Source organism: Cyprinus carpio, chromosome A12 (genome assembly GCF_018340385.1).
Source record: "Cyprinus carpio isolate SPL01 chromosome A12, ASM1834038v1, whole genome shotgun sequence".
In the NCBI taxonomy this organism is placed as follows: Eukaryota; Metazoa; Chordata; class Actinopteri; order Cypriniformes; family Cyprinidae; genus Cyprinus; species Cyprinus carpio.
The window spans coordinates 1,611,677-1,639,336 of record NC_056583.1 but is presented as its reverse complement, the minus strand read 5'-3'; the positions used below and the strand labels follow the sequence as shown (position 1 = coordinate 1,639,336).

At 34.0% G+C, this 27,660-nt stretch overlaps 1 protein-coding gene across 4 annotated transcripts; it reads right to left on the bottom strand.

Moving 5' to 3' along the window:
* Window positions 1-347: 347 nt before the first annotated feature.
* Window positions 348-27,368, bottom strand: frmpd2 (FERM and PDZ domain containing 2). 4 transcript variants are annotated; one of them, XM_042767091.1, is made up of 30 exons: window positions 27,175-27,368; window positions 24,053-24,174; window positions 23,803-23,966; window positions 23,581-23,646; window positions 22,355-22,528; window positions 21,017-21,086; window positions 20,814-20,883; window positions 20,480-20,618; window positions 20,310-20,381; window positions 20,029-20,203; window positions 19,071-19,206; window positions 18,853-18,991; window positions 17,656-17,808; window positions 15,150-15,335; window positions 14,370-14,529; window positions 14,126-14,282; window positions 12,297-12,382; window positions 12,133-12,210; window positions 11,949-12,056; window positions 11,740-11,856; window positions 8,463-8,641; window positions 8,282-8,380; window positions 5,541-5,634; window positions 5,221-5,306; window positions 3,452-3,590; window positions 2,299-2,510; window positions 2,097-2,163; window positions 1,024-1,184; window positions 703-814; window positions 348-435 (listed from the first exon to the last, which is right to left on the bottom strand). In XM_042767091.1, the coding sequence occupies exons 2-28, from the start codon at window positions 24,171-24,173 to the stop codon at window positions 1,135-1,137; spliced, it is 3,297 nt and encodes a 1,098-aa protein (XP_042623025.1). In that variant the 5' UTR covers window position 24,174; window positions 27,175-27,368; the 3' UTR covers window positions 348-435; window positions 703-814; window positions 1,024-1,134. The 4 variants fall into 4 exon arrangements, with proteins under 4 accessions (XP_042623025.1, XP_042623026.1, XP_042623024.1 ...); XM_042767092.1 differs by having other exon boundaries at window positions 1,060-1,184; XM_042767090.1 differs by having other exon boundaries at window positions 703-1,184.
* Between the last annotated feature and the right edge of the window lie 292 nt (window positions 27,369-27,660).

The window sequence follows — 27,660 nt, the reverse complement described above, 5'->3', positions numbered from 1 at the left end:
AAATGTATTTAGAAATGTTGCAGTCTTTATTGCAGAGTTAAGGAACAGGCTGAAGCGGTAATACATACAGTACATACTTCAATTATTGAAACTGGCATATCTGAAATCCATGTAAAAGTTGTAGAATCTTATTTTGACTGCAAGGCACCATGATAAAATTTACATTTTAATTGCAATTAAGGTAAACATGTGGGTCACAGCGAGCTGCCATCAGCATCGTTCAGTGCTCAGATCTGTACACTTTTCTAACAACAGATGTTTAAAACAGTTTATCAGTTAATACAGCATTCAGTATATATGCAGTAATATAACAGACAACAAAAAATACTTCATCCGGATTTTTTTTCTCTTCACATGGAATGTTTATGAAGCTGTAGCGCCACCTTGTGGACACATCCTGGAACTGCAGGAACTGAGCTTCAGTGCATGAGCTGGCTGTTTGGAAATACAAATAGACCCTGTTAAATAAAGCTTATTTATCATGCCATTCATTTATTTATTCAGTCATTTATAGAACACTTTGAGATTTTTCTGTTCTTGACTTGTTTGTAAACATGTAAATTGCACATACGTTTTTAATATGAACTTTTTTTAATAATGGTTGGTGGCTGTAATAACTTATTTTCATGACAGAGTTATTCAGAACTCCATTTATTGTTTGAATTGCTGAAATTTGGGTGCATCACTAAAATAAGGGCTTACTGGCGCTTGCCTTTTTGTCCAGTCGAGTAAAATGCAGGAAATGATTGGCACCACAGCAAACACTCGGTCAGCTTCTGCTCTCACTGCTCAGCTTCTCTGTATTTCAGAGGACCTGCAGACACAAACAATACTCGTTTAGTTCGGTAAACTCAGCTGAGATCAACTAAACCAGTGTCTTGATGATAGTGAAGTCTATGTTTGGTCTAGGTGTGACTAGATGAAGCGTGAGATCCTGTGCATGTTCAGGATTATCCCTAGAAAGCATTAAGGAGCTGTGTTTGTACGTGTCTGTGTGAATGTCTGCAATGCCACCGTCACGACCTGACATTTGGAAATCAGACTCTCCAGTTTTCTAACCCCTCTGAAGCATCCATCCTCTCCCATAATGCACCAGGATTCCTCTGTGACCTTCATTCCCAGGAGAGGACTGGTTCAGCTGCAGGTCAGTTGGCCTATTTTCTCTGATATCGGTGGAAGTGTTCCAACAACATATAACATGATCCCAAGTTACTGGAAACAGCAGTCAGTGACACTGTTCAGTTTAAATATTTTATTTTAAAAATATAAATGTAAAGAAATAATTAAGATTTGTAAAAATGTTTTTGAAAGGAGTCTCTTAATATGCATAAGATCAAAAATATTATTTCAATTTTAATAACTGTTCTATTTTTAAATGTATTTTAAAATGTTATTTATTCCTGTGATCAAAGCACCATCACTCCAGTCTTCAGTGTCACATGATCTTCAGAAATCATTCTAATATGATGATTTGCTGCTCAAAAACATTTCTAAATATTATTCATGTTGATAACAGTTGTGATGCACAATATTTTTGTCCATATTCTCTGATGAATAGAAAGTTTGAAAAATCATTTGTAACATTATAAAAGTCTTTACTGTCACTTTTGATCAATTTAATGTGTCCTTGATAAATAAAAGTATTAATTAAAAAATAAATAAATCTTTGCTCCAAACCTGAATGGTGTTGTTTAACACACTTTCAACATTGATAATAATCAGAAATGTTTCAAATCATCATATTAGAATGATTTCTGAAGATCATGTGACACTGAAGACTGGAGTAATGATGCTGAAAATTCAGCTTTGCATCACAGAAATAAATTATATTTTATAATATAATCACATAGAAAACACTTATTTTAAATTTTAATAATATTTCAAAATTTTACTGTTAATTTTTTAATCAAATAAATGCAGCTTAATATTTAAAAGTCTTAATTTTTAATCTTAATTAAAAACCTTTTGACCTGTATTTATTATTCAGATTCAAAATGATTGAGTCCATGCTATATTAGACTTCTAAAATGACAAATCTAAATTTCCAAATGACATGATATTAAATCTATTGTCCGTGTTGGTCATTCTCTCAATACCTTGAGCAGGACGGCAGAGAAGCAGCTGCACCTCTGAAGGAGAATTCCTCAGTAACTGCAGCACTTGCTGTGGGGTCAGAGTTCACAGGTCGTCTTTTCATTGAATACATTTCGGAATAACTGCATCATATTTAACAGATCCTGGCCCTTCACATACATGTTTAGTAATATTCCTATGGATGAAGAAATGCTCCACTGTTACCTGATAGGACAAGCCCTTGAGTGGCTCTCCATTAATGGACAGAATGACGTCTCCCTCCCGAATCTTGCGGCTCTCCTCTGCAGGCTGACCTGGGAACAGTGTTCTGATTCGCACGATGGAGCCGGAGCCGAGAGACGTGTCCAGCTCTGTGATGAAAAAGCTGAAGCCCAAACCATTCAGTCTCTTCTTAAGAGTCACCTCCTGAATGTTATCTGCGGACAGAATTAGACCGATTCAAGCCGGCCTTGTGGGGGGTTTGTCACATTTCCCGAAGCACAGTGCACTGCGTCTATAATAAATTACATTTTAAGATTTTTCAATGATTCAAAGGCTTTAAGATCAATTTTGCATAAATCAGAAATTTTAAAAATCCTAATTAATGATTCAAAGCGAGGTTGAAATGGTGGGAGATAAAGTTAAATGAACCTTGATATTTTAATGCACCAACATTATTATTCATTGATATATATATATTTTTTTTTACAAAACCCCAAAACTGAAGTTTTTTGAAAATAAACTTTCCTGGTCAATGAATAAACACAATTTAATCACATTTAAAAACACTAAAAAATATATTATTATTAATACTAATAATACTAATACTACTACTACTACTACTACTACTACTACTACTACTAATAATAATAATAATAATAAATAAAAAAAAATACTGAGTTTGTTAAATTGCACATAAGGCCTCAACTTATATAGGTATTATATATTATATAGCTTGTTTTCATGACCGATTTATTCAAACACTAAATAATGAAGAGTTAAGTAAAAGTATAATGCATATGTAATATATTTAGCATATATTAAGCAAATTGATTGAAACACCGAGCGATATCATGAGACATGATGCGTTTTACTAAGTTGTACTGTTTCTGATGTTCATTCATGCTTTCTGTGTTCTGTAAAAATCTTCATTTGTGTTTGAAGATGAATCTTATGTTTGCAGTAATCCATTAAGACCTCTGCAAAGACATTTTCCAGTGCCATTCAACAGTTTGTATGGTCTATTTAATGTTTTTTGAAGGATGCAAAGACACTTCTCACACCTGAATGTTGATTTTCTCACCTGCACGTTAACAGATTCTGCAGTGCATGCTGCTTTTCTAAACAAATTCCCACTAATTGTAGATCTTCCCATTACCGTGCGACACGAAGCTGTAGTCTGTGGACTTGAGGCCGAAGGGTCTGGTCATGGTGATGTCGGGGCAGCTGTTCCTCGTGGGTGTCCCTGCAGGACTGGGTGTGTTTACAGGGCCTCGCTGCAGCACCAGACTCACCACCTGACAGCGTTCAGATATCACCACTAACATCAGTTCAGATGAAGCCTAATAATAGTTTGAAATCAGACTTCTGTGGCTCATTTAGTGAGAATATGGAGCTCATATTTGAGGAGGAAAAAAATGCCCAGACCGAACAAATATAATATTAAGCGTAGGCTCAAAATAAACCTGACCTGTACGCATATTTACATTTTAATATGATTGTGTACTAGTTATTTATTAGGATTGGAAGAGTCTTTAAAACTAGGTGCGTGTGTTTGTTTTGTATTCTGTTTGTAATGGGTTTTACTTTTTTTTTTTTTTTTGTACAGATTATTTTGGTTATTTATACATACAATGATTTTTTTTTAAAAGCCTTTCTAGGGATATAGCACCTGCTATAATCTCTATGTGCAGTGCATTTTTTCCCGTCTCTGACTGGAATCATGTTTATTGTACTTCCTTATATATATAAACGAAAAATAAATTCGGAGATATTTGATGTTGACATTTATATGGCCAAAAATTAAGATGAAATTCTGATGCTTGTAGTGTAAATCAGTGGGATCTTTATAACAAAATAACAGCTACTTACATAAAATGATCTGCCAATAATGTCTTAGTAAGATGATATATGTGACCCTGCAGCACAAAAGCAGTCTTAAGTCTCTGGGGTATATTTGTAGCAATAGCCAACAATACATTGTATGGGTCAAAATTATCGATTTTTCTTTTATGCCAAAAATCATGAGGATATTAAGTAAAGATCATGTTCCATGAAGATATTTTGTATATTTCCTACCATCAATATATTAAAACCTAATTTTTGATTAGTAATATGCATTGCTAAGAACTTAATTTGGACAACTTTAAAGGAGATTTTCTCAATATTTTGATTTTTTTGCACCCTCAGATATCAGATTTTCAAATAGTTGTATCTCAGACAAATATTGTCCTCCTAACAAACCATACATCAATGGAGAGATTATTTATTCAGCTTTCAGATGATGTATAAATCTCAGTTTTGAAAAACTGACCCTTATGACTGGCTTTGTGCTCCAGGGTCACATTTAAATGCTTAGTTTTATGATCAGAACATATAATGCAATTCAATACAACGATGACTGAGAGCTGAACAAATAAACGTTCCTCAAAAGCCTGACGATCATATTTGAGACCCACATTTGAACATGATTATCCATACATCATTTTTTAGAAAAATCGAGTAAACCTTCAATCCAGTAAGTGTTCATCTTTAAATATCACTAACAATATAAAAGTTGTTCTTATCTTGAGTTTATAAAAATCAGTAAAGATTTGACAGCAAAAAGACAGGAGCTGAAGGTGGACGTTTGCACAATTATACTAAAAGGCCTTTTACTTGATAAAAAAAGTCTAAACTAGAAGGCATGGAGCAGATTGTGTGCAGCAGGTTTCTCAGCAAAGTTTTAATCATTTAAGAGCCCTTAGAAATGTATCAGAAATGAAACTTTACTTTCTAATTTATAGTAGACAAAATCTAAGTACGCAATAATCGAATTGCTAGAAGCAAGCAGTGATTACAGCTGATTACGTAAAGATGGGACTAGTGTGTAATTACCATGATAGAGAGAGAGAGAGAGAGAGAGAGAGAGAGAGAGAGAGAGATTACCTCTCCTGTTCTTGCCAAACATTCAGCCGCCTGCTGATCTGTGAATCCCTGCAGTCTGGTGCCGTCCACTTCCAACAGTCTGTCCCCTGACACACACACACACACACACACACACACACACACACACACACACACACACACACACACACACACACACGCAAACACACACACACACACACACACACACACACACACACACTGTCATCATTCCCTAATCATCCACCAAACCAATACATTCTCGCAACAATTTACTGAACTGAAGGGAAAGGAAGAGTGCACTAAATCTCAGCTGAGCTCACTGATATCAGTGTAACACACACCTGTGTGGATACGTCCGTCTTGTTCAGCCGCTCCACCAGGGACCAGACTCTTGATGTAAATACCTCCATAACAGAGACCTGTGTTCACTCCTCCCTGTGCATTCACATCAAAATTCACAAATGTTATACAACATTTATACAATATACAACAGCTGCACAACATTCTTTTTTTTTTTTAATAAGAAAGAACCCCTTGTGGAAAGAAGTGTGCTTAATTCTATTGAATGTGCACTTGTACTGAACTTCAGATCTTAAAAGTGTGTGTGTTTTTTAACTACTTGTAGATAATATAATATTAATTAAATAAAACGCCACTTCAATGTACTCAAAGAGAGTATGCTTTCACGACACTTAGTATACTTACATTAACTTTTTTTTTACTTCAAAGTAAATTCAAATCATTATGTTTTAATCATTTTTTTGTCATACTTTATTGAAGTACACTTATTGTGATAAGTGTTGATTAACATACTAAAGCACATACTAAAACAATTTTAACTGTAGTGTGTTATTTGATATTACATTTAAAAATAATGTTTTAAATGAACTAAACTGCAATTTCTTCATTTTAAATGTGTAATTATAAATATATTTAAATACATGATATACAAGTTTTATAAAAATTTAGTTTAGCATAAATGCTTGTCTGTGCATTCAGCAGGACACTTTAACTATATTTCAAAGACAGTAGAAGTAATTATGAAATTACATGTAAAACTGTCGTGAAGTGCTATCAAGTGGGTCAAAAGAAAATGCATTTAATGAAATTTAAACTATAATACATTTTCTTTTAATTTAATGCAATCAAGTGTCAGCAAACATTACATTCAGTTCAGACTTAAAGTATAATATTCTGTTCTTTTCAGTGTTAGTTTTCTGGTCTGATGGCACTGTCTTCTAAACTCTGACATTTAGTCCGAATGCCTCTCAAGCTGCTTAACCCCATTTAGAGAGAGATTAGCCGCAGCCTGTTTTTAGGCTGTGATTCCCGCTTCCACACGCTCATCGCTGTAGTCATGTGACCGCTCTTCCTCTTTGCCCTTTGGCTGCTGATTCTCTTTGACCTTCTGTGATACACTGACCTTGTGGAAGACGTCCAGCTGCTACTGTAACCTCGAGTTTTGTCTGTGTAAATATTACTGGTATTGCTGAACTTTGCTTCCCTTACAAAAAAGTATACTTCTTTTAAACTGAAAATAAGACTTTCAGTCTAATCATAGATATACTTAAGACTATGCTGACATACAGAAAGTCCAAGCACAGTTTATTTGGCCAATGCTTGTACTTAAGAAAATAAAAAAAAAAATCAAGTATTCTAAGTATACTATGGTTGTGTTTAGTCTTTTGTTAATACATTTTTCACACATACTGGTTTTTACATACTATCTTATAAACTTACATTTAAAGTAACAAGTCAGCTCTGGGGTGGAAAGATTTTATTTTCAGGTAAAGTTTGTGTGCATCGTAAGAATCAGTTTACTAGTAATGTACTTGTAGTACTTCTTAATTGGAAGTAAACTGGCCCACTTTTTAGTTTAAAAAAAGTATACTTTTAAGTGTACTTTAAGTGCAGTAAACGTACCGTACAGAACTAGTTTTTCATTTCGGTAGTATCCCAAATATGCCACAAGTGAACTTGCAGGAATACTATAGTTTACTAGTTATTTACTTCAAACCCAAAGTTGCCTACATTTTGTAGTAATATAGCTGCAACACTAAAGAAACACTCAGTTGTGCACTCAAAATGTACTACTGTTACACTTTAAAGTATACTTTTATAAAGTAAAGAAGTGAAATAGTACACATATAAGAATACTGCTAGTACACTGATATTACTACACGGGTGTACTAGGAAAGTATACTTGAACTTTACTCTCTTTTTTCATCTTTAATGTTATTAACTTGAAGTTAACTCTTTCCCCGCCAGCATTTTTTTAAAAAGTTGCCAGCCATCGCCAGCGATTTTGATGATTTTCATTAAAATTTGATGGCCTCCAGTATATTTTGCTTTATGAATATTGGAATATGCAATACACCAAAATAAAGATAAGAAAATAATAAAATAAATCAGTTTTATTCTAGCTTAAAGCATTCTTTTTTTTAATCAACACTTGAATATAGGTAGGTTTCATAAAAATGTATAGTTTTGAGCAAAAATGTGAGAAAATCAAATTTTAATCAAAAACTACATCTGGATAATATCGAGTACGATTATCAAGGCATAAATCCAGTAAATCGCTTCCATCAACACCTCCAAAGCTTTCACAGACATATACCACTCCCTGGATTATCATTTTACTCCGTAACATTATGCAGTTTTCATTTATACGGTATGCTGTTTATTGCTGATGATCGCATTATTTATCATATGCATCTGTTTACATAAGAGATCGCTAGTTTTTCCTCCTGTTCACTTGTGTGTTTTTTTTCGGGAGGATTTGTACTCGTACAGATGTGTAATAGCGTCCCCGATTGTATAACAGAGAAAACACGAAAAGCCGTAAAAACTCGTCAACGGCGGAGAAGCATTGTCTTTTAAATGACGAGATAACTCATCAATGGCAGGGAAAGAGTTTTTTTTGCTTGTTAAGGTTGTCTAAATTTCTGAACATATATATATATATATATATATATATTATATATATATATATATATATATATATATATATATATATATATATATATATATATATTACGTGCCTCTGTTTAGTCTCAAGAACTATAAAACGCAGTGTGCTTACAGCGATACTGATGCCCAGACTCCCTCCAGATTTCTGAAGAGTCACGGTAAAGTCTTCAGGTCTCAGGCTGATCAGAGACGCTGACCTGGAATAATCATCCTGTTATACAATGAACACATCTGTTAGACATGCTTCTCTTTTACCTCTCATCTTATAACTTACTGTATAACAGTTTCAGTACCTGAGCGTTTATAATGCGAACCTCAGGAACATGGAGCCGGTGCGTTCCTTTAGGGGTCATCATCACGCTGACCAGCTCGTCCAGATAGTCGTCTCCTGCTCGACCGTCGTCCAGTATGGTGCTCTGAGACTCATAGTTCCTCTCGGCCAGATGACCAGCGCCTCCACGCTTATACAGAGCTGATGAATTCACAACGCATTCTTTACTTCATTCATCTCTAAGCAGAATTATATGAGCAGTGCTGGCTTTTCATTTATAAACTACACTCCAAAAAGAAATTAAGGGCACCACAACTCAAATAAGTGCATGGTTGCGAGTAAAAAAATTTAATTTATTGATAACCTTTAGTTTAGTTAACGTTTAATTAAACCTTTTAAGTTACCTTTTATTTTGATGAGTCATAATCAACATAATTTTGCATATAATTTAAACTGAATTTGTTTTTAAGAAGATGTTATAACTTACTGAAATTGTCTTGATAATTTAAAAAAAGCTAGGAAGTGGATTTCTAGTTCCCAGCATGCTTTGCATAGGACTGGATAAGGGGAATAAGTGTTGAAATTATGTGTTATTAATGTTTTTAAGTGAAGGGAAAGACCTGCTAGTGTTTAATGTTCTGTTTGTCATTTAAAAGAGTTTCTGTCTACGTTTTTGAAGATATTTTGTAGATACTGAACGAGCAATGACTGTGCTAATGCCAGTGACAAGTGATATTTTGCTTGTTTGGTAAATGTACATTAAATGAGTTACATTTATCATGTGCTGCGCTAGTCGTTTCTTTGAACTGATATAGATAAGATTAACTCGTTCTACAGAGCCACCACTCAGTTATGTTGAAACTGGTTGGAACAACTTCATTTATATGAGAAATCAGCTTAAAAATGTGTGTTTATACTACAAATTTAGTTCCTCTAACTCAGTTTGTTGGTTGAACATAATTTTATCAGTTGTCAAACTTAAAAAGATTAATGCAAACTGTTTATTTTTGTTGTTGAGCCCAATGATATTTTAGTATATTTAAGATACTATTATAGTTTTGTTTAATATTTTGAAATCACTTTTATTTTTGTATTTTCCGCTTTCATTTTAATTTTTGTTAAAGTTTTAGTAATTTTGTTGTCTGTCTTTGCCATTTAATTTGTTTTTTGTTTTTTACAATATGTCTATATAGTAATTTTTTTAATTTATAATATGGGGCTGTTGAATGCTTGAATCTGATTGGTTGACGAATGTTCTAATGTGTGCGACTATTTTCAAGGAAACACACAGCTAAAATAGTTTCTGCTTTGTGTCGTGGCTGCATCACCATTTTTTTTCAGTTTTAGTTTTGATTGTTTTAGTGCATCAAGCTAAACTAAATAAAAAGAGAAATGTTGCTCTGGCAACTAGCTGAAATAACGTTTAGGGGGCGTTTATGCAACACCGTTTTCGACTAAAAACTAAAAACATTAACATGACAATGGCGTTTTGGGGGCCTGAAAATGCTCATTTTTGAAAACTGTTTTCTGAAAATGTCACAAATTTGTGAAAACGGTGACATCATGCACATGTGTATTGTTCAGATATGTGCACAGACATGTAGTGTTTCTGAAAGGGGACATCGGATGCTAAATTCACTTTTGCATGGTGTTTGAACTGAAATGTGTTGGCAGTGTGTGTACACAACCACCCTATAATGATAAAAATCCACCCAGTACTTGTTTTTAAATCCAAAATATATCTTAAGCACTTTCTCAGAGCAAGCTGTTCACAGATTCTTGACAAACTGACGTTACTTTGCACAGACCCCTCCCACAACTGTTGACGGACACTGCCGTTTTAGCATAGACCCACCCTGAGTAAGCTGTAAACAGTCCGCCATTGTTTCGACACCACCACAGATGTAGACAAGAATGTCTTCTAAGCGATTGAGGTAATTTGTTTTTGGATGTAATAATGAACATAGCAGTCATCTTATTCCCAACATCTGAGCCGCTGAAGACGCAGTGGGTTACTTTTGTTTTTGAAGGGAATGCGACTCCTGATCTACCTAAATTTGTTTATGTCCGCGTGAATCACTTTACACCAGACTGCTTTCTGAACGAGGGACAATTCAAGGCAGGTTTTGCTAAAAAGTTCAAACTCAAGGATGGATTCAACCCACTGTTCGTAATCCAGCTGCAACTCCAGAAGAATTAAAGGGATACTCCACCCCTAAATGAAAATGTTGTCATTAATCACTCACCTCCATGTCGTTCCAAACCTGTAAAAGCTTTGTTCATCTTCGGAATACAATTTAAGATATTTTGGATGAAAACCGGGAGGCCTGTGACTGTCCCATACACTGCCAAATAAATAACAGTGTCAAGGTCCATAAAAGGTATGAAAGTCATCGTCAGAATACTCCATCTGCCATCAGACGTGCAATCTGGGTTATATGAAGCAACTGGAACACTTTGTAAGCGAAGAAAACAAAAATAACGACTTTATTCAACAATTCCTTTGTCAACATTCCCCTCTGTGTCTCTCCATATCACCATAAGCTGCGTATGCTCTTCTGTATCATCCACACCACAAGGATGCGCTGTTTCTACATGTATTTAGCTTTGATTTGAAAGAAAACAGTGCATCCATGTGGCACGGATGATACAGAAGAGCATACGCAGCATACGGTGATAAAAAGAGACACGTCTGATGGCAGATGGAGTGTTCTGACGACGACTTTCATACCTTTTATGGACCTTGACACTGTTATTTACTTGGCAGTCTATGGGATTGTCACAGGCCTCCCGGTTTTCATCCAAAATATCTTAAATTGTGTTCTGAAGACAAACAAATCTTTTATGGGTTGGAACGACATGGGGGTAAGTGATTAAACAGAGCTGTTTTTGACGAGGTACAAAGGGTGTTGTTTTACAGGAACACTGAGAAATTTTAACCAAAGAATGTTGCAGACATTTCAAGAAGACCCTAAAGAATCATACCAACTTGTGGAAAAGGGGAATCCGATGTCCCATTTAACAAAATGGCATCGCCAACTACCGGTCTGTCATGTATAATGCAGTGTTTTTAGTTGCTTTCGCTGATCTGTGTGAACAAGGATCATTGAGACATGTTGTGACATCACCTTTCCAAAAATGCAAAAGAAAAACTTTTCAGTTTTTAGTTTTCAGTACATCGTTGTCATGTAAATGTACCCTTAGTTAACTAATAACCCTGGTTAAGCCCAAAACATTTGTTTTTAGAGTGTGCAGATGTTATATCACTTGTGCAGTGGAATATAAAAGCATGATGGTACCTTTTGGCTGTGAGACGATGAGCTCCACCTCATTGGAGCTGCTCTGCATGATGTCAGCGGCCTCGCTGAAGGACACGCCCTCCAGACTGAGCTGATTCAGAGAGATCAGTCGACCACCTGACAGAAACACGGAGCTCAGCTTCATTCATGTTCACACAGAGACTTCTGAGGTCATGCCTGGACATTATCTGACGATCGTGAGGATTCACCTGGTTTGATGCGTCCATCTCGGTCAGCTGGGCCTCCAGGTACTATGGATGCGATGAAGATCCCGAGGTCCAGTTTCCCAGCATGGTCTTCTCCGACAATTACAATACCTATAGCCGAAATACATAAAGAGTGAATTAATATTCTGCATAACATTTAGTTACATTAAGTCCAGAATCCATTTACCGAGGCCAACTTTGGGATCCTTTTTGAGGGAAACGCAGATTATTTCCCTCTCTGGAGACCGTACACTTGTTGGAGTAACTATGAGAAAAGGACATTGCATTGTGATGTTTCCCAATTAAACCGTGTAAAGAGGTTCATATTATGGGATGACTGTCAGTCCATACCTCTTAATGGTGAGGACATTGAAGGGACTTCATAGCAACGCTTTGGAGAGCTACAAGAGCTTCTCTGAAACGCTGGACTTTGAGATCTAGACATGAAACAAAAAGACATTACGGGTGAATTATTTCAAATTGTAACTAATAGATATCATACATATAGATAATCACACTGTATTACATATTTTCTGAAATGTTATGTCTGAAAATATACAAATAAGGCTTTATCTAACTGACCCATGTGCTGTGATGTAAATCCTTTATCTGTGTTCTTGGTCAAAAATGATGCGATATTATGACCAAATCTTGGATTCGATCTTTTTCTCAACTTGTTTTTTTCTTTCAATTAGCACAGGTTTTGTATTTCTTTTTGGGGCTGATTGGTAGTAGGCTTCATTGATCTGAGCTTAAACCTTAGTTTAAAAACCAAAAGCATAAAATCAATAAAATCCAAAAAAAATTAACAAAAAAACTCAATTTCAAAAACTCAGATCATTAAAGCCTATGATCAGTCAGAGTTAAAAAGAAATTCAAAACTGAAAGAAAACAAGTCGATAAAAATACTGAATCTGACATTTGGCAATAATACAGAATAATGAGAAATTTATAAGCATTTTTTTGTAGGCTGTTAATTTTTAAATGGGTTCAACATCCTAAAGAAGTAAAATAAAAAATCCCATAATGTTTTTGGGAAGTTACCCTGTGTAAGCAAAGTCAGTAAGTTTTAGTCCAATGCAATAACAATAACTAATATTTTCAGGAAAAAGAAATCCACTCCAAAAACACAACCTATTAACTTAGGTTAAATATGCACTAATTTGCATGCATTTCTAGATCTGAAGCCAGGCTCAAAACTCTATTTTGTTGACATATTATAGTTTAAGATTTTTACAGGGGACTTTTTTATATCTCTTTTAATCCCTACATAAATAAACAACCTCGTTTTATAATAAAATAATGTCAACATCCAGAAAAAAAAAATGTTAGTAATAAAATGTTATATAATTCAGTGTGAATGATATATCAACAAATGCCTCTATAAAAACCTTCAGAATATAGACAGGAAAAAAAATGTTTGCTGTATAAAAGTGCTGCTGAAGTAAAGAAACAAACTCGTTTTGAGAAAACGGTCTTTAAAGATATGTATTTTAATCGAAATCCACAGAAGCACTTCTAATAATCATTTAAATGTGTATTTTGGATGCTTTCTTTCCACTAGTCTAAAAGAAGTCATTTTATTGAAGAAAAATAGCCTAAAATCTCAAAACTGACAAGTGCATGGAAAATAAAAGACTCTTGCCTGTTTGACCTCTAGACAGACAGACAGACAGACAGACAGAACAACAGACAGACAGACAGACAGACAGACAGACAGAGAGAACAACAACAGACAGACAGACCAACAGACAGACAGACAGACAGACAGACAGAACAACAGACAGACAGAACAACAACAGACAGAGAGACAGACAGACAGAACAACAGACAGAGAGACAGACAGAACAACAGACAGACAGACAGACAGACAGACAGACAGACAGACAGACAGACAGACGTGGAGACAGACAAACAACAGACAGAGAGAACAACAACAGACAGACAGACAGACAGACATACAGAACAACAACAGACAGACAGACAGACAGACAGACAGACAGACAGAACAACAGACAGAGAGACAGACAGACAGACAGACAGACAGACAGACAGACAGACAGACAGACAGACAGAACAACAGACAGACAGACAGAACAACAGACAGACAGACAGACAGACAGACAGACAGACAGACAGACAGACAGACAGACGTGGTCATGGTTATAGTTTGTCCTCACCCTGTGTAGTCTAGTAAGTCTCTTTGTTGTTTGATCTTTGCTTCGATGCGGGACGCGACGTCCTCACAGAACCTGCTCATGGAGGCGTTGAGGCGTCCGCCGTTGAGCTGGTTGTTCTGAGTCCTGCACGCGGCTGCATACTGCACCATACTCTCCTCTACAGACACACGCACACGGCTGGTGACTGTGGTCAGCTACAGTAAAGCCCAACTAAGAATATGTGAAAATGTTGGCTGTGACTAACCTGAAGCGAGGCTGCGTGTGAGCTGGCGGGAGCTCATCTCCTTGTGAAACTTGTGCTGTGCAGAGCAGAGGTCGCACAGGTATTTGGCGACTTTGGACTTTTCGGTCAGAAAGATGTTCTTCTTTTTGCTGGTGCTGCTCTCAATGATGAATTTACGTCGCTGTGTTGATGAGAACAAAGTAAGAAATCTATCTATCTATCTATCTATCTATCTATCTATCTATCTATCTATCTATCTATCTATCTATCTATCTATCTATCTATCTATCTATCTATCTATCTATCAGTATTTTTGAAATTTTAATCAATTCAATTAACTAGTATTAAATTGATATAGTGACAGTAAAAACACTTACAAAAGACTTCTGTTTCAAATAAATTACATTTTAAAATATATTGAAATATTTAAAAATATTACTGTATTTTTTATCTATCTATATTACAGTCTTAAATTTATGACTTTAAAAACCTCAAAGAAATATCACAATTTATTTGAATTTAATGGAAAACATTTTCCTCATTGAAGACATGTATTTAAATAGTTTTTATGAATTACATTTTTAAAATAACGTAATAAATTTGGACAAAAAATGAATATGATGTAATCCAACTGTTTATACTGTATATTATATACTATTCAAGGTAAAATCTGAGAAGAGTTTACTCACAGTGCGCACATTAATCTTTGACAGGAGGAAGTGTTTTAACATTTTTGCTGTTGTATCGTAAAAAAACAAAAACAAAAGTCTTTCTGAATAACTGCGGTGTTTGTGGACTCACAGCTGAGGTGATATCGGTCGTCTCTCTCCAGAGGAATCTAAGGCTTGCGGTTCGGGAGTTATTAATAACTTCATACACAATGACTCCTTTGGCACACACTCCCAGCAGCAGCTCTCCGAACACGGGCTTCTTCTCACGGGCCGCGCGGTGGAACAGCACGCCGTACTCCGGAAGCTGCTGGACGCTCTGTGGAGGAGTTAGGCAGCGCTGCCAAGTCATTTGGACAGATTATGTGATGCAGGACACCCACCAGCCATCATCGCATCCAGAAAAGCTGCTCAGACCTAATGGAGTCGGTAAAAATATCTGGCCTGCAGCCTGTGCAGTCATTATGGGTTTGAATAAATGCAAGATGGCAAGATGAAAAGCATTTTGTCACATGCTGCACAAACAAATGCAGCTGTCACATTTTCCATTCTTCTCATTCTTTATTTTCACTCCAAAATGTGGCCCCAAAAATGATTTGGACACTTAAGTCATACTGAAAAATGTCTGAAATTCACTTCATTAGAAGACCAATATCAAGAACTGACTTCATTGACTCCATACCGATTTGTTATTTGAAATAGAGTAAGCTCTAAAATATATATATATATATATATATATAATATATATATATATATATATATATATATATATATATATATATCTATATATATATAATTCAGTTAGTTGCCATGGCAACATGTCTTATTTTAATTTAGTTCAACTTGAAATAGGAATAACTAAAACTAAAACTGAAATATGTGGAAAATAAGTAAGAAAATATATATTATATAGTATGTCAAGTTAAATTAAATGAGCTTTTATTATGTTTTAAAGTACTTTTTATTTGTCCATTTTCCATTTTATTTTTAGATTTTAAATTAACATTTTAGCACTTTAGTTAAACTTTTAATAATTGTATATTTTTGTATATATATATATATATATATATATATATATATATATATATATATATATATATATATATATATATATATATATATGTATATATACAGTACAGGTCAAAAGTTTGGAAACATTACTATTTTTAATGTTTTTTGAAAGAAGTTTCTTCTGCTCATCAAGCCTGCATTTATTTGATCAAAAATACAGAAAAAAATTTTATATTGTGAAATACTATTACAATTTAAAATAATTGTTTTTAAATTTTCATTTATTATAATAAATTATCATTTATTTCTGTGATGCAAAGCTGAATTTTTAGGATCATTATCACACGATCCTTTAGAAATCATTCTAATATGATGATTCATTATCAAAGTTGGAAACAGTTCTGCTGCTTAATATTTTTTCAGAACATGTGATACTTTTTTTAGGATACTTTGATGAATAAAAAAGTAAAAAAAAAAAAAAAAAAGAAGCTATGTTTTTAAAATATAAATATTTTTTAATAACAATATACACTACTGGTCAGTAATTTGGGGTCAGTACATTTTTTTTTATTTCTTTTTTTTTTAAATAAAATCAATACTTTTATTCAGCAAGGATGTGTTAAATTGATAAAAAGTGATAGTAAAGAAATATATTATTAGAATATATATTATTAGAATTTTGTTTTTATTTTGAATAAATGCAGTTCTTTTTAACCTTTATTCATCAAATATATTAGACAGCAGAACTGTTTTCCAACACTCATAATAAATCAGAATATTAGAATGATTTCTAAATGATCATGTGATAGACTGGATGTTACATGTGACACTGAAGGCTGGAGTAATGATGCTGAAAATTCAGCTTTGCATCACAGGAATAAATTATTTTTTTAAGTATATTCAAATAGAAAACTATTATTTTAAGTTGTAATAATATTTCACAATATTACTGTTTTTTCTGTATTTTTGATCAAATAAATGCAGGCTTGATGAGAAGAAGAGACTTCTTTCAAAAACATTAAAAAAAGTAATGTTTCCAAACTTTTGGTCTGTACTGTATATTACAAAAATATACAATTATTAAAAGTTAATTTCAAATAAAAAAATAAAATGGATAATGTAAAAGTAAAAAGTACTTAAAAATTAACAAAGCTAGTTCTCACCTTAGGAAAATTGTCAAAACAAATATATCATGAGGTTTTTGAGTCAAATGTTTAATTATGCAAAAGTGTGTTTTCTCTTACTTTAAACTCTATCAAATTATTAATATTAATATTATTTTTGTATGAATTCTGTCCTCTTTTTACTGTAGCATGTCATGTTTTATTTTTTATTTTTTTATGTTTAATATTTCTCTGTTACCTCTTGCAGTTTTATTGTTTCATACTGTATATGCTTTCCTGTTTTAACTAGTTGGCTGTTTAAAGGCTGGTTCCATTGTGACAACTTACCCCACATTATGTGACAACATGCCCCTTTGTAATAATGAGGATTCTTAGGGTTAAATGTTGAATAGGAATATTCACTAGAGTTAACCTAACACTGGTCTGCCATACATACTTCATCTAAAAGAGTAAAATTAAATGATGATGGTGTGTGATGTCAGTAAGAACAGAAGTGAATGTAACCTTGAGAAACTCGAGCTCGGCCTCCTCTGCACTCATGTTTGCATTGTTGGCGTGTAACCGTAGCAACTCTTCTTTCAGGCAAGGCATTGCCATTTTCTTCAAAACACTCTTGGAAACGTAATGCTCAGGCTGATAGTAGTTCTTCCCCCAGACCTGCAGGAGACACAGTATACACTCATACATGTTCCATCAGATTAGTTCATTACATAACCATCTAGCATCTGCTTAATAGAAATTTGACCTGACACGTTCTTAATGCTTCCTGAAGACGTAATATTATTTATTTTTATCTTATCTGGCACCATTTACAGATGTGACATCACTGCACAGATATAGAGACTAAAGCACACAAGTATTTGTGACTGTAACACTGAAAATAAATCAGAGAAATGCCATCATGTCATTTTTGGAGCATGGTTAATATTGTTAACTAAAATGACATGAACTGAAATGAAATAAAATATTTTAACATAATATAAAATAATAACATTTAACAAACATTTTCATTATCAGAAAAAAAAAAAAAAAAAAAAAAAAAAAAAAAAAAAAAATATATATATATATATATATATATATATATTATATATATATATCTAATAAAATTAAAACAGCTGACACAATGACAAAATTATTAATCTAAATCTGAAATATATATTACAATAAAAATACAAATCAAATTATATAAATTAAAAATATAAATCACATTATTATGTATTTTTATTAAATATTAAAGTATTATAAAATATTACAAATATTATAAAATATTAAAAAATTAAAAACTTATTTTATTTCAGCTAGTAGCCAAGGCAACCATTCTTATTTTCATTTAGTTTAAGTTGATGGACTAAAATAACTAAAAGTAAATGACTTAAAATAACTAAAACTTACAACTAAAAAAAAAAAAAAAAAAAAAAAAAAAAAACTATATAGATATATTCTAAAAAAGCAAAAAATAAATAAATAAATATCTAATATATAAAAAATATATATAAAAAATATATATAAAAAAGCAAAAAAAACAAAAAAAAAACAATAATAATAATAATTAAAATAATAATAATAATAAAAAATACAAAAACATAAAACCTGACCATAACCCTGACCTTAATTAAAAGAAAACAGAAAGTATAAAAATAAAATCTTATTCAGTATAATGATATATCTCAGTGATCCTAAAGTAGCACTGATGGGGAATACCTCAGGCATACTGTCCCCAAACTCAGCTTGAAGAGCCAAGGCACCGAGAAACAAGCACGTCTCCTCGTTACAGGACAGACGGTCGTCCAGAATATCCCGTCTCAGCTGGAGATAGTACTGATGACGGGTCAGCTTGTGTCTGCCGCCATGAAGGGCAAAGTTACACAACAGTGACAGACAGAAACACACCGTTAAATCAGAGAAAGGAAGAGACTTACAGAAGAACAGAGACGTCATTCACAAAATATCTGATGCGGAAGTGAAGCACAAACGTGGCAGAGGGCACTTTTTTCCAGGCGCCAGGGGCAACTTTGGATATTTTTGTGTCATTGTCAATAAAGAAAAATTCATTATCTGAAAAAGAGAAGAAAAAAAATAAATAATATAAATTACAAACAAAAACATCATTCACACTGACCTAATTAGTCATCAATATAACAATTAGAAATACTAAAAATTATATATTAAATTATATATTCTATATTTTTAAAGATTTGGAAAATATTATTTATTTTAATAAAATATGCATTTATTATATTCAAAATACCATACCAGCTTTATTATAGTTAACTAAAATTAAAAGTAAAAGGATCACAATTTTGTTACTTGAAATAAATGTTAAAATAAAATAAAAACAAGTTTTTTATTTTATTTTCATTATATATATATATATATATATATATATAGATATATATATATATATATATATATATATTATATATATATATTATATATATAAACCAACATCAATATAAGAATTAGACATATTTAAAAAATATATTATATTAAATTATTTATTATATATATATTTTTTTTAAATATTTATATTATTATTATTTTTAATAATAATAATAACACAACACCATCATCATAATAAATAACTAAAATGAAAATCAAAACAAAATTACATTTTTGTTTCTTGAAAAAAAAAAAAAAAAAAGACTGAAATTGACATTAAAAATCTCATTTAACTTTATGTACTACAAAAACTAAAAATAAAGTAAAAATAATAAATAAATAAAAACTTACATAAAAAAATATTTTAAAAAATGGCAAAAACACAACAAAATTAGTGAAAGGTTAACTAAAATCTAAATGAAAAAGGAAACAAAAATAAAAACTAATTCAATAATAAAAACTATAATGATGCTAAAATATCAATATTAGGTGTTTTACCATCACTATATGCAAGGCCAAAGTAAAAGTGTTCCACGAGGTTTGCATGAGCGACGATCATATCAAAGACGTCGGCTCCTCGGGACTTGACGTCACACTTGAGCAGAATGTTCTGTCCGTTTGGCATCATCACTGTCAAGTCCCTTTGGTTTGATCGTGACCTCCCTTTGTTTGACTGTTTAGAAAGAGAGAAAGACTCAGGAAATAAGTGCAAAAGTGACCCTTCTTAGTACTATGTAACAGATTGCTTGGTGTCGAGCCAACAGCGATATTAAACCGACCACAATAGAATTAGGCAGCTCTAAATCCACCAGAGGCTCCTCCAGCATTTGGATGAACTCCGGGCCCGTGTCCTGAGGACCAACACAGACGGGAATTACTCAGTGATCCTGAATGGAACATTTTATAACCTGAGAGAAATGTAATAATGAGGGCACATTTAGTTCCTTACCTTTATTTTCCGTTCATTAAGGCTAAAGGAAGAGCCAAGCAGCTGATCTGACCTTGAGTTGAAGTGGCGCCGTCTGTCCAGAACAGGACTTTGACTCAGCCACGCCATGTTTCTGCTCCTTTGGTGTGAACTATGACTTCTAGAAGATGAAGAGCTTTGAGTTTGGATCTTAACCCTATAAAGCACATCTCTAAGGCCTCTGAAAGATCAACGTTAAACCTGCTGCACACAATCTACTCCACGTCTTCTGTCGCCTGATTGATAGTTTAGATTTTTTTTAGCTCTTTTACTCTAATTCTTAACATATGCAGGCATGATGGATGTTGCTGCTGACCTGCTGAAGTCTGCTGGTGACCGTGTGCTGTTCCTTTTCAACGGCCAGAAAGAGTTCTGACAGGAAGCACCTAACGCAGAACATGAGGGTTAAACTACAATGTATTTCATGGATCTTTACTTTAAGAGTAATGCCACTCTGTGAGGTTATTCTTAAAAGTTCAGTTGATCAATTAATTAATTATTTTGAGAAACATACAGTACCTCGGAGTCTTTCTCTAAGCATCTGGCTTCGGTCTGTAAGATGAGCAGAATCATTTGGGTTTCTTTCAGCCTAGAAAACAAAAGCAATACTCTGTTGCTGTTAAAGAGGACATTCGGATGCCTTCCGAGCTCCTCGATGGTCGTGTAAAACAACACCTTTTTTATCTTGTCAAGAACAGCTCTGTTCATAGCAACCCGTTTCAGTGCATGTCTCTTTAAATGATAATGAGCTACTGCTAACCCCGCCCCCCTCTTCTGTTTCTTGTGTATTAGGTCTAGTCAAACTAGACTCTTATGTTCACTTTTACATCAAATTACAAAACACCTGCACTGCTTACGAGACATTGTTGTCACTACAGCTGCTCGAGCGCAGAGAAAACAGCTGAGGGCGGAGATATGCTAATACAGGACTGTCTGTCAGCGGCTGTGGGCGGGCCCTGAGCAGTGTGACATCATACCGCTCAGAAAATCAGAACGGTTTGATAATTGAGGCTGTTAAGGTTTTTTGTGGATTTAAAAAAAGAAGTGAATGGATTTTTTATCATTGAAGAGTGGACACATGCTGTTAAGACACATTTATATGCCTAAAATTTTAAACGTTTGAACAATTAAAATGTTGTTTAAAAGTTGCAAATAAAACAAAGTTTATTGGAGTGTGTTTTATAAGGAAATTATACTGTTTCAGTATATATGTTTAATTCAGTGTGTAATAATTGGATAAGTGTTAAATAATGTTTGTGTTCATGAAGTTCCAAAAAAAAAAATAATAATAATAATTAATTAGATGAATTACCGGATTATCCAAAATAGACATGGACTATTTAATACTGACTGAATGAAATAATAAACAAACAAACGAATGAATTCATTAATTTTCATTTGAGTTTTTTAAAAATTCTACACTAAGATAATATAATTCACTGTATTAAATATTTTAAATGTATTTATAAAAACTATTATTATCTAAAACTTATACACACACACAGTCACACACACACACACACACACACACACACACACACACACACACACACACACACACACACACACACAAATAAAAATACTCAAAAACACTTATTTAACATCATTTCTTTGTACTTATTTATGAAGTGTACTGGCAATTTCTGACTGAAAACTGTTTCTAAATAAATCCTACACCAGTTTATTTTCAGTGTAGCTGACTATTACAAACACTTAAATATGTAAGATAGTCTTTTAGTGAACTTACAGTGAGAGATTGTCGTATTAGTTTCAGTGTTAGCCGTTAATCTGTTTTTTTTTTTTTTAACCACAATTAGGTGTTATGGTAAAATGACTAACCCCCCAGCTCCCAGTCACCTGCAGAACATCCTCTGCCATCTGTCTGATGGCTTTCTGTGGCCGGGGCAGGACGGCGGTCTTGTGGTGTTGTTGACACGTCTCCAGCAGCGTCAGCAGGTTCACGCGTCTGTGAGCCACATCCTCACACATGCTCAGTAAAAGACTGTTCAGGCTGTCGCTGAGCCGGACGGGCTGCCGGGAGACGAGGTGCAATAGGTCTTCAGTTTACACTTCTTAAAAGTGCACTAACTGTAAGCTTGCTGACTAATCTAAATGCTGGTTTAATTAGTTTTGTTCCTTACTGGGGATTCTTGACATCATCCAATGAGGAACAAAAAGAGTTCAATTTGACTTTCAATTCTTGTGATCAATAAGCATAACATTTTCTAATGAAAATATTCTTTAATATTTTATATTTTGTGTAGATTTCATGGTACAGTACTAAGCTATATTCATCTTCAAGCTTGTTATAGTTAACTAAAACTTCAACTAAAAGTAAAAAAAAAAAAAAAACTAGTTTTTATTTGAAACAAAATAAACTTTACCTAAAATAAAATAAAATACAAAAATACTTAAACAATTTTTTCAGCTAGCAGCCAAACTACAAACAACATTTCTCATTTTCACTTAAACTGATGTACTGTTTAGCTAAATAGCTAAAACTGAAATAAAATAATAATAAAAATAGAAAAACTTTATATATATATATATATATATATATATATATATATATATATATATATATATATATATATATATATATATATATATATATATATATACATTTTAAAATATAAAAACATAAAATGACTAAAACACAATAAAAATTCCTAAAATTAAAATTCATGGAAAATTGAGAAAAAATTTAAAATATAAACGCTGTTTCAAAATATTAATAAAACTGTAATCTCAGTGATAATAAAATAACACTGTTCACCTCTAAATTATGCAGCATTTATGTCTACAAAACATAATACAAATATTGGAAGAAAAAATATTTTACATCTATATTTGCAGTCCAATGATCAAATAATTTATGTTCGTAGTTATTTTTATTATTATTAATATGGATATATATATTTAGACATTAACAAATACTTAATTCTGGATGATTTGTAGATTTTACCCCCAAAAATCTCTCTATATTTTCATAGTTTTGTATTTCCTATGGCAATAATTTTTGACCGTGAAGATGTTTTTTTTTTCTTTTTTGTGAAAAAACACTTAATTGAAAAGGAACTCACCTGATTCTGTGGAAGATGATAATCTACTGTCCAATAGAGAGTCATGCCTAGTGAGTAAACCACCATCTAAAATCAGAGCAAATAAAAGCTACATTTTGTCTTGATTTGCCAAAAACCATGCTTGGAAAGCTCTTCTTCTTAAGACTCTCACCACTGCTTCTCTTAACCTTCATCGGGAAGGTCAGGCTGAAAACTGTCTACGATAATTTGAGGTCAGCTCACCTTCTCTGTGGCCTGTCTTCTGGTGGAACTGTTGCTCTGTGACATTTCCGGGGAAGCGAATGAGCCCATGTCCTCAGATCGGCCGCAGCTCTTGAAGGCAATACAGCCGACTGCAGAAAGGAGCACGGAGCCGGGACTGATGACACAGCACATGTTACCAGGATCTGGATGAAGGGAGGGAGATGGAACGGTGACAGATTATGTTGGGAATCAAGGATAAGAGCATAAAAAAGAACGAGGATCTCTCTACCTTTACTGGAGATGGAGATTAAGGTTTCTGCAGCACCGAGGAGGAGAGCCCAGACCTCGTCCTCCTCCAGAGGAGCTCCCCGTGACTCCAGCACCTCCGCCAGTGTCACAAATGTGCTCATTCTGTCAGCCACAAGTTACACACAACACACAGTTGCATGAACAAAAATGTGAACCCTTGGACTTCATAGCTTCACCGGAAAAATAAGAGTTTGCTGAAAATGTACCCAGGCCATCCAAAATGTAAATGAGTTTGTTTCTTCATCAGATCTGGAGAAATGTAGCACTGCATCAGTGTCTCAGCAATGGATGCTCTGCAGTGAATGGGTGCCGTCAGAATGAGAGTCCAAACAGCTGATAAAAACATCACAATAATCCACAAGTAATCCACAGCACTCCAGTCCATCAGTTACTGTCTTGTGAAGCCAAATGCTCTGTGTTTTTGTAAGAAAGCAGTCCATTATTAAAGGTGTTTAAATCCATAATAACAGTGAAAAAGTGCATCTCCTGTTGTCTCTCACATCAAAATCCACCCACATATTTGTTTAGAGCTGTTTTGGCTTATAAATGGTGCTTGATATGTGCAGATTTCTCTCCTGATTCAGACAAGACAACTTTTTCACTGGAGGAAGCATTATTATTGTTGACTCGTATATTGTCCGGAGGCAACATTTTGAAGTTAAAAATGTCTTAATGCTGGATTTGTTTCAGCTTTTGGCTTCTCCAGAAGTAAACTGATGGATTGGGGTGCTGTGGATTACTTGTGCATTATTAAGATGTTTTAATCAGATGTTTGGACTCTCATTCTGACGGCACCCATTCACATATTATTGTGTTTTACTTGTTTAAGCAGAGTTTATTTGTATTGTTGCGGCTGAGTCGAAGATCAGATCAATTTTATGACCATTTTATGCAGAAATCCATGGTAAATACATATACTTTTCTAAAGTCTGGACTTATTTGAGTAGCTGACACAAAAGAAGATATTTTAAAGAATTGTCAAACAGTCAATAGTGTCTAAACTACATGTATAGACAAAAAAAAAAAAAAAGAGAGACACATTTTTTTCTAAGTATCTTATTTTTGTGTCCCACAGAAGAAACAAAGTCTTACATGTTTGGAATGACATGAAGGTGAGTAAATGATTGCATTTGCGTAGATTGGCAAGCTATAATTAGCTAAAGTACAGTCTCCAGCACACCTCTTTAAGTAATTACCTCTTTAATTACCAGTTAAATGGGGGAACTACCTTGCATAGCACGCAACTTACAGAACTAAACACTGAACATTTTCCATACTTCATGTCAGTCTTGTTTTCGCACACTTGCATGGATTGCAAGCCCGGTCACTGAACTATAATGCTGTAATGCTGCCAAGCTTAATTGCTGTTTTATATCTACAATTACCTCCACAAGAATGAACGAGGCAGTAGGTTTTTCCAGTTGATCGGTTCATCTCGTGCTGGAGTAATTAACCCTCAACCTAACTTGCAAAGGCTCCGTCTAAATATTTTCAAAATCACTTTAAAGCATTTTATTCTACTATATAAATTCAATATATATATAGTGATTTGAATATATTTACATTTGCATTTATGCAGCAAAATGTCTCTGTTAACTCTATAGTGGATTATCATGACTTTTGCCCATCAGGATTGTCACTTCTTTGAGTCTTTCTATTACTACAAAACACTTATATGTTGAAAAGGGTCATATGCATACTATTTCTAATGCAGAGGATATTATAAACACCATGTATGAATAGGCAAAACACTGTAAACGTCATTACTGCACCTGTCAGAAATGGCATATCTGGATCTATATGTATGTATTAGGGATGGGAAGATTAACCGATATGTATCGATACGCGGTCATGCGCGTGCACGATGCGAGTGCATCGGTAGAGCAGCAGAGGATGAATGAAATTTTGGAAGCAAATCGAGATGCATCGGTTTTTGGCGAGACGCATCGGTTTTTCCGAGATACAGCTTATCCTTTTAATACAGAAATGTATTTCTTTATTTATTAACAAGTGTTGTCAACCTTTTTTTTGCGCATAATTTAATCGACCTACATAAAGTAGGCCTAAGCAACGGACTTGCGGATGTGTGTACTGCACACTACAACTCAATGTATCAGCTGCGCGAATGAAGCCAGTGATGCGCCCAAAGTTGTCAGAAAGCGCGAAGAGTAAGCAAAACAAACATGTCGGACGCCGAGATAATTATCCTCCACTGAATTTTAAATCTAAAGTTTGGGAACACTATGGATTTTACAAGAAAGACGGACGACTTGACAAGACAGATGCAATTTGTAAAATGTGCCGCGCATCTGTAAAAAAAAAAAAAAAAAAACGGGCAGTACGACTAATCTGATTATCTCACTTGAAGCGGCCGCCACGGTGTTGTTGTGGAAGGCGTCTGCCAGTTGCCCCAGCATCCCCTGCCTCTAAATCTTTGTAAAACTTATTTTCATAGTTTGAAAAGTGAAATCACAATTCTTGTTTGTGCAATGGTAAGCCTTCTTTCTGTTGAAAGAGTGCAAAGATTTTTTTTTAGTATATATTGCACTTATAATACTTCTGGTTTATCTTGGAAATACTAAATAATATGTGCCATTGCCATGTGTTCTAAAATGGCCCTCTACTTTAAACCGTCACTCGGGCTCTGAGAGGAGAAAAGCCAGTTTGTAAAAAAAGAGTACTGGGTTTTACTTGGTTAATAAAATAATCAAAAACTCTAATTCAATGGCACCGCATCCTCTTTCACATAACCACATTCATAAACTTGAATCTAATTAGCTAGTGCTGAATTATCGCATCGCATCGTGATATGGGTGTGAATCGTATCGTATTGCATCGCAATTGCCACACATGTATCGTTAATATATCGGATCGGATACTTTGTATCGAGATGCGTATCGGATCGGCATTATACCTTAGATGCCCAACCCTAGTATGTATAGGTTTAAAAAATGTTTGGAAAGGGAAAATAAATGATTTGTTACTAAAAAGCGACTAATGGCCTTGCCATTCTTATATACTGAAGAACAATGCTTCCCACATCTCTGTGTTTTAAGACAGTGACTATGTAAAGTTCAAGGACAAGCTGTAAAGCACGTTTACCTTTCTACATTCGATATACGCAGAGCTGTCCTCCGGATATCTTCAGCTCAGCATAAATCCCCTCAAGCATCTTGCTCTGTGCCTCTCTCTTACATACTGATGAATACACTACTTTTAAAATTATCAATATCACCGGCTACACCGTTAATATCCGGGAATATCCTCCATTGAAACGCTGTCTCTGCCGCGTTTTGGCTTAATTAGTCCTGTTTTTAGAGTCCACAGTCCAGCCATAAGAATTTAATTGGATTAGAGCAAAGGTTTGACAGGTCAGTGGGCGACCAATCAGTGTCCAAACTCCCCAGCAGGCCTCCGCTAATCTGACTCAGAAGATGTGAAGTGTGACACTGTCACTGCTGTCCAGTACAGTATATTCTTAAGATGCCATCACATGATGCATCCTAGAAATGTACTGTAGAGCCCTCATATGTTTTCATTTTGTCAAATGAATTCCTAAATTATTGTAATCAGCACTAAAGAAATAAT